This window comes from Priapulus caudatus, unplaced genomic scaffold (genome assembly GCF_000485595.1).
Source record: "Priapulus caudatus unplaced genomic scaffold, Priapulus_caudatus-5.0.1 Scaffold636, whole genome shotgun sequence".
In the NCBI taxonomy this organism is placed as follows: domain Eukaryota; kingdom Metazoa; phylum Priapulida; class Priapulimorpha; order Priapulimorphida; family Priapulidae; genus Priapulus; species Priapulus caudatus.
This window is the reverse complement of record NW_014577697.1, coordinates 96881-104111: the sequence shown is the minus strand read 5'-3', so window position 1 is coordinate 104111 and position 7231 is coordinate 96881. Positions and strand designations below refer to the sequence as shown.

Sequence of the window (7231 nt, the reverse complement as noted above, 5' to 3'; positions counted from 1 at the left end):
TCTAATTATTTGCACTGCACTGTAACTAATTATTTGATAATTCATGGTGAAGTTTTGTAAACTAAAGCAATATTTTCAACAAAGTGGCTAGCGCTATGGTAACCGTAACAACAGTTACGGCAGTCCAGTAATATTTAGTTAGGTTTTGGATAAGCTAGGGTCAGGGACAGTTCTACTGAACACACAGACTAAATCAAAAATCAAATACCAAAAATCACGCTGCCGGCTGACCAGATGCGGTGAATTTGTCCACCACAGCGCAAAGCATTGTGGCAACCGGTTATTCATGCCCGTATGCATAATTATGTTTTTTTAACATTCTAGCACATGTGGAATAAAAACGCTGCTTTGGAACCACAGAAAGATGTTCCAGCGAGTTTTTATGAAAACGGAGGTCCAGCTGACTTCGCAATCTGTCCTTGCTATGTTTCGAGTAACGTATACGTCAGAAACAGGCAGCAATACTAGGATGGTGCAGGAAGTGGCAGTGACATACTGGAGAGACTTCGTAGAAGATTGTGAAGGTAATGACTGATTTCTTGTGACTGTTATAATTGACCAGGGCTCGAAACTAGAATGCTAATTACCCACATATACAGCAATCTTCTCAACCCTACAAGTAACCATTTGGCACTTGTTGTTATTATATTAAACGTAATATGCATATGCCGCACATGCAACTCTTCATGTTGACATTGCTATTTTTATCTGCAGATCCTGTTAACACAGTGCAGTTACGAGACGTACTAATATTCAGCACAGCATTGGAGCGAGAGCCACCAATGGGTTTCCATCCTACCCCCACCATTGAATTTGTTGACGGGTTGTTGCCGAAAGCCAGTACATGCATGAATGTGTTATATTTGCCAACAAGCCATGATAGCTATGACAAATTCAGCGAGTGGATGAAAGAGGGCATCATTGGGGCACATGGTTTTGGACTAGCATAGGGTTGACATTGTAAAACCGGGACAGGTGTGTACCGACTTATGCGCCACCCGTAGGTGGATAAAGGAAGCTGTCAGTTGTCAGTTATGAGAACCAGCTGCAGGAGTAAACAGCTAAAAGCCTTGAAGTGCGCCTTTCTATCTAAGAGAGTTTATAACAACAAAGATTGAAGTAAGTGCACAGGTAGGGGAGCATGCAGCATAGAATATTGTAGATGCTATGGGTGCATTCTCATTCTTTGCACGAAAAATCCAGTGCTGTAGTAACTGGGGTTTGAGTATTATTTTCTTCATTTTTTCAGTAATTTAAAAATGTTACACGAAGCTACCACGGGTCTTGAAACGTTTAGGCTTTTTCACTTAAATAGGTTATTATGTATTAGGTAATTAGGTAATAAGTAAATACGTTAGGACTTTGCACAGCAGTTGCAACTCGTGAGGTGAGCAGCTGTGTTGGTTTGTTGCCTGGTTACGGCTATTGTTTCCGTAGTCAAGGAGCTGTATGAAGTGCATTGGGTTATTGGAAAGTACTTGACACATCATGGGCAGGGTGTTATATTTTGTTTATACACAGCCGACGCCGCTACGCAAGGGCCAATGTTAGACTGGTGCCCTGTCTCTACCTATAGTTTTACAGTAAAACTCGCATAAGTCGACACTTTTGGGATTAGCATATTTGTGCCGACATACGCGTAAGTCGTCATTTTGTCGACTTCGACGTACTGCCCACCTCCGAGCCGACTTACGCGAGTTTTACTGTATTAACAAAGTATAGAGACACGGTACCAGTTTTAGCATTAATTGGTGCTAATACAAGACACGTTTTATAAAATTGTTTACTAGTTTGATCCCGAAATATTACGAGTAATAATTTTTATAAATGTGAGTTTTACAGGAAATATAGGCATTCATGTGTGTAATTAACATGTTCAATATCAGTGTTTATTTTCATTTCAACATGTTCTAACAGCATTATCATAAAGTCTGTAAACATATTCAAAAATATTTTCATAAAAAATATGACAGCAGTTATTAGTTTGTGTCAACTCGTGCATGGTTTGTCAACTCGTAGACTGGTGAGTTTTCAAGAACACTGCTGAGCTAAAAGAAGTACATTTTCATATAAATCTCTGCCAAAATTGCATGACTCCGCCAAAGGATTCACCCTGTGTAGCACAGCTGTGGACAGTTCAGTAAATGCAGGAGTCTCCGGCACTTCAACAGCTGACATACATGTATCATGCACTGCCGGGGCACTCCAGTCCACACCATACATTTGAGCAGTCTCCTTAAAACATTAAATTGCCTTATTAGTAAGTAATAAAAATTGAGATGTGATAAGCATCAGATTACACCAAAAATACATGTATTCCAGTATAGTGATAACTTAAAAATGATATTTGAAGATGTAAGCAGCATTTGCAATATGACTTATTTGTGAAAATAAAAGGAGCAAGACCGCTCAAAATTTGTGGGAAAATATTCACCCTTAAATATCGGGTATTTATTGGCTGAAATTGAAGAAACTACTGCATTTGATGTTAAGATTTGTATGTAACATTAGGTACACACCTCTGTTAGAACTTCAGCATTGCATTGGATTAATCGTCCTTGAATCCACAGCTGATTTGGGGTGTGGTTTTTAGCAGTCCTTAAAGGATGATTATCCCAAGCTTCCTTGAACAGTGTCAAATGATTCTGAATTCTAGGAGTGAAGACATAATGAAGTGCCCAAAGATGAATGTCATTTAACGGATCAAGAATACCAGATGATTCCATCCTGTGAAACAGGTTCCAGTAAAAACTTGTAGCACCAACAAACAAGTCTCTCCATAGCCGTTCAATTCTGCAACACAGTAGCAAAGAAAATAATCAATTTTTCAAGAATTTCATTATAATTTTCATATCTTTCTTGCATGACTCTTAAAAAGAGCACTTCTGAAAGGGAAATTTAGAGATAAAAAATGTTAATGCATGGTTCGCACACATGGAGACCATGCAGTAAAATTCCAGGACTTTTCCATGACATTTAGCTTTTTTTGAAGCACATGAAATCATCAAAATAAAACTTCGAACCAAATGACAAGCACACAGATTTGTCACTTAAATCAAGAATTTCCATCAAACGTAAGTGAAATTCCCATACTAAATCTTTTTGTGTGTGTTTTTCCAAGGCCTGCAATTTCAAGGGTTTCCATGATTTCCCATGATGCGTACAAACCATGTAATGTCACATTTCAATAAGAAAATATGCATCAGAGAAACGTGCAGTAAATCAAACTATCAGAAATACCTTTGATTGTGAACACTTCTGCCTGCTATATGACTCCCTCGACCAGTTCCCCTATGCCGCAGCATATATTCTGCAATAAGCCGATTCTCTCCTCCCTTGAAATAATGAGTGTCAATGACACTATAGCTCACCACAAAAAAGTACACAAATGAGCGAGTGCCAACAAGTCATTTTTAATTCAGCAGCTATCCACCTACATTATATAAAACAAGAGTATATATGGGAGAACTCCCATTATATAGCATATCTGACATTATATACTCTTGATAATGATATATGCCTATTTTTTGATGCAAACATAAATGTTTCAGATCTAAAAGTCTGAAATCTTAGCGAGAGATGGCGCTACGCCTAAAATGTTCCAGTCACATTAGTGTTAGTGTAACGAAGAATCTAAAACACAATATAACACATAAGTATGATTGTAGAGTTGTTAACCAGTTAGATTGACATTTTTCTGTGGAATCCAGATTTCATTGGATTTGGTGAATGCGAAGGTTGTAAGAAATTTTATCGTTACTCTAGAGTCTAGTAGACAGTTGCTGTTACTCAAACAATAACGGTAGGTATCATGAAAGTGGGAACAACACAGGAAAATTCTCGCAATACACGCTTTAAGCTAACCCATACGTACCTTATCAGTTCTAATGCGGGAAGGAACACCAAACTGTAAAACAGCTTCCTCGAAACCTTGCAGCACTGTTAATGCTCGGTTGTTGTTGCTGGCCTTTAGAAACATTAACTTACGGGAGTATCCATCTATACCACCGTGAATAACTATGCGCCACCTGTGTATAAAACCAAAGGAAAGCCATGTGTTTACACTGAAACTAGCAACTATTTTTCTACCAGTCTCGTCCAACAATTTCAACAATATTTATGAAAGTTTCATCCATTTCACAAAGTAAGAAAGTCCCTGTTACCTACCTGATTAGCTTATGATTGCCATCAATGTGCCACAGGCAGTTGGGACCTGGAACACTGTAGCACCTACGCTGAATGAACGAAATTTGAAGCGCACGCTGAAGTACCCCCTCAGGATCTACACATCTAATTGCTGATCGAATACGATATTCCTGAACCTAAACAAAAACAGAAACACTCGTGGAAAAGTACATTTTGAAGCACTCATGCTAATTTTCCAGGTCTCGCCAAAAATATACATTTATTCCATAAGTCATAACACTACCATACTGAAGTGTTCTCATTAGTCAGCAAACTTTTTATAGTCTTGAATAGTCTCCTTGAATAGCAAGAGCCAGTTATACTTTGCACCAAAAAACTCAAAATGTGATGAATTTAGCTAATTTCTTGCCGTATTGGCTACCTACTAACAAGAGGAAGCCTTGCATATTTAGTACAGTTGGGCAAAAGTGTTTCACTTGTAAAGTGAACTGGTTAAAAGTATATTTACTTTAATGCCCTGTGAAGACAGATGTGACTGTATCATTCTGTATCCACTGTTTGGAAACTGACGAACAGCATCTGTTACAAGAGCCTGAAGTTCAGCATCAGTGAGAAGTGCATATTTTTGTCTGGCAGCAAGGTTGAACTCTTGCAGCCTTCTATTGATGGTTGACAGACTTACTCCTGAAGTCACAAATTCATATGTAAATTAAATAATGTGGATGTAAATAACTTTGCTCTTCACTCGCAGCATGATAACAAGCCAGTAGGATATATCACAATTTTCTTTCTCGATCAGCAATTTACATACCTATCACAAAAAGGAATTGTTACTAAGGCCTAAGAAAAAAAGACGTTTGTTTCTGCTAAGGAGCTGAAAAAAATTGGACACGGGTAGGCAGGCAAAACTTTTTTTTTATCAAATATTTTTTATTTTTGTTTGTATTCTAACAATACTTGTTTTATACTTATAACAGCCCACATAATGACTTCAAAGTCAAATCAATGCATTCACCGATCGATATCACGTTGGAATTTTGTTTATTTAAAGAAAACATTTTTTACATATTAAATTTTTTTTTCCCCGATCACAATAAAATGTTTCGACACGGCGGTTTAAAATTGATTCGGTCGGGTTAGCGGAAACAAACGTTTTTTTAAGGCCTAATCACCGATAGAGCTTTTCTGTACATGTATGGTGTAATTATAACTAAAATATAATATATATTGACACAATGATATTATCTGCAAATATTTCGGAATGGGTAGTTTATGACAAACAACCACCAAAAATGTAACCCATTCGGTCGGACACCTCAACATGAAGCTGCAAACAGGTAGATCATTGGAAAGTATAAAATATGAGGCCTGGCATAGCTGCTTGTTTCTTCAACAGACCATGTGTTCTTGCAGATAGCTCAACTTGTTTCAGCTAAAAATTTACAAAATCCCATACAACAAACACTCAGGAGAGTGTCATATATGGGTAGGAAAACATATCGATGTTGATAATTTAGTTGTTGCAAATGAAAGCTTGAAAGTACCTAGCATTCTTGAAATGTCCGTGACTTTAAAGTTGTAATCCAGTAAAAACTCCAACTGTTCCCTATGTATTACGAAGCCAGGCCGTCCAGCCCTTTGACTATGATGGCATGGCACCAGGGGAGTTTGAGTGGCATGATGAGCTGAACATAAAAATGTAACTTTGTCACAAGCTTCACTCAAAAGGAATGTTCTGTGAGGTAGCAAAAATTGCAAACAGCTTTTCACAGAAAATTCTAGGTTCACTTCTTTCGAGGTGAAGTTAAACAAAACCGTTTTCAGTTGTATATTTAAAACAAGAAGAAGAGCTAGTATGAACGTCTGTGTTTACACTCTGACCTGATTTCTACGGTGCGACGGTAGATGGCTCGCACTACCGCGAGAAAGTCCGAGAGATGGAAACAGTAAACAGAAACAGTTACTAACGCGGTTCTAGCGAGCTGTAAGCACGCTACAAAACATGTAACTATTTTACCTTCTTGGTTGATGAGGAGCTGCTCGGCTTGGTTTAGAGCTACCACTGCATCATTACACATCTGTAAAATAACACTGTCATCTGACAGTGCAGTAACTTGCCTCAGAATGTATTGTAGGCGCTGCAACCGTAGAAATCCATTGCCTATGCGATCAGGCAAAGCCACTGCAATATCCCTTGCCAGTCTTGTCACACACACGCTGACACTCTGTAAAACTGCAGTCCCAAACCGAATTTGTAAATTACTTTCGTAGAAAATTGTAATAATACACATGCATGTAGCAATGCATATATATTATATATACGCAACATATTTTAATATCGGACCATAAGACGGCGGATATCTCCGCTGTAGGCTACTCAAAATGCACCCTGGCATTCCTGTCCCCACTTTATCAGATCATAATCCAACGATCACGTGATATATGTGGTGAAAATGCGTATCTCTACTACTAGTAGGTACTAGTAGAAGTAGTAGTACTACTAGTACTAGCACTCCTGGTACTACTACTAGGTAGTGGTCCGTGATGCATATATTAATCATATTAATAATAATATGAAAAGAACGACTATACGTCCTACATCTAGTCTATCCCACGTTCATGCAAGCACGACGCCTCAGCCGTTCACGGTACTCGCCCATTTAAACCCTCACTACTTAGTACAATGACAATTAGCAACAAGTAACCTTCTCGCTTAACACCAAGTGGACATGCGTCTAGACAGAGGAATTACTCTGACCTGTGATTAGAGGATAAAAATAGAATTCGTGACCTTTCGTTTTCATTTTGCATACCACGCCGCATACGCTAATAAATATTACGTGCTTCAATAAACTCAAGACTCACAGGGATCATAGCTAATTATAGGCATGTGTCTATAAATCATAATATTAATACTAGCCCAAGCCTAGTTTAGCACACCAGATTAGTGTGGCACATATGTGAAAACATTGTGGGGGTCTCAAACTAGCCTTGATGATTGATCCGCCGGCCCAAGGATAGAGAACATGTATCCCAATAAAACCAATGTGCCTAACCCTAACCCTAACCCTAATTCTAACCCTAA

The 7231-nt window shown here is 38.3% G+C and overlaps 2 protein-coding genes across 4 annotated transcripts; one reads left to right on the top strand and one right to left on the bottom strand.

The window, feature by feature from the left end:
• Positions 1 to 464: 464 nt before the first annotated feature.
• LOC106812337 (G2/M phase-specific E3 ubiquitin-protein ligase-like) lies at positions 465 to 1196 on the top strand. The gene is made up of 2 exons (XM_014816185.1): positions 465 to 524; positions 715 to 1196. Exons 1-2 carry the CDS (start codon positions 470 to 472, stop codon positions 948 to 950), a joined length of 291 nt encoding a protein of 96 aa, XP_014671671.1. The 5' UTR covers positions 465 to 469; the 3' UTR covers positions 951 to 1196.
• A 664-nt stretch (positions 1197 to 1860) lies between these two features.
• Positions 1861 to 6549, bottom strand: LOC106812336. 3 transcript variants are annotated; one of them, XM_014816184.1, is made up of 8 exons: positions 6164 to 6549; positions 5691 to 5831; positions 4829 to 4830; positions 4168 to 4322; positions 3875 to 4028; positions 3241 to 3335; positions 2520 to 2793; positions 1861 to 2235 (listed from the first exon to the last, which is right to left on the bottom strand). In XM_014816184.1, the coding sequence occupies exons 1-8, from the start codon at positions 6435 to 6437 to the stop codon at positions 2032 to 2034; spliced, it is 1299 nt and encodes a 432-aa protein (XP_014671670.1). In that variant the 5' UTR covers positions 6438 to 6549; the 3' UTR covers positions 1861 to 2031. The 3 variants fall into 3 exon arrangements, with proteins under 3 accessions (XP_014671670.1, XP_014671668.1, XP_014671669.1); XM_014816182.1 differs by having other exon boundaries at positions 4655 to 4830; positions 6164 to 6548; XM_014816183.1 differs by lacking the exon at positions 5691 to 5831 and having other exon boundaries at positions 4655 to 4830; positions 6164 to 6547.
• Positions 6550 to 7231: the final 682 nt, after the last annotated feature.

What these genes read in the sequence shown, in the direction of transcription:
- LOC106812336 (XM_014816182.1), bottom strand. Translation starts at nt 6,437, where the DNA reads ATGTGTATTATTACAATTTTCTACGAAAGTAATTTACAAATTCGGTTT. An exon ending in GGACATTTCAAGAATGCTAG is followed by an intron (nt 4,831 to 5,690) that starts GTACTTTCAAGC and finishes TTGTGACTTCAG; the next exon opens with GAGTAAGTCTGTCAACCATC. An exon ending in TGTCTTCACAGGGCATTAAA is followed by an intron (nt 4,323 to 4,654) that starts GTAAATATACTT and finishes GTTTTTGTTTAG; the next exon opens with GTTCAGGAATATCGTATTCG.
- LOC106812337 (XM_014816185.1), top strand. Translation starts at nt 470, where the DNA reads ATGGTGCAGGAAGTGGCAGTGACATACTGGAGAGACTTCGTAGAAGAT. An exon ending in CTTCGTAGAAGATTGTGAAG is followed by an intron (nt 525 to 714) that starts GTAATGACTGAT and finishes TTTTATCTGCAG; the next exon opens with ATCCTGTTAACACAGTGCAG.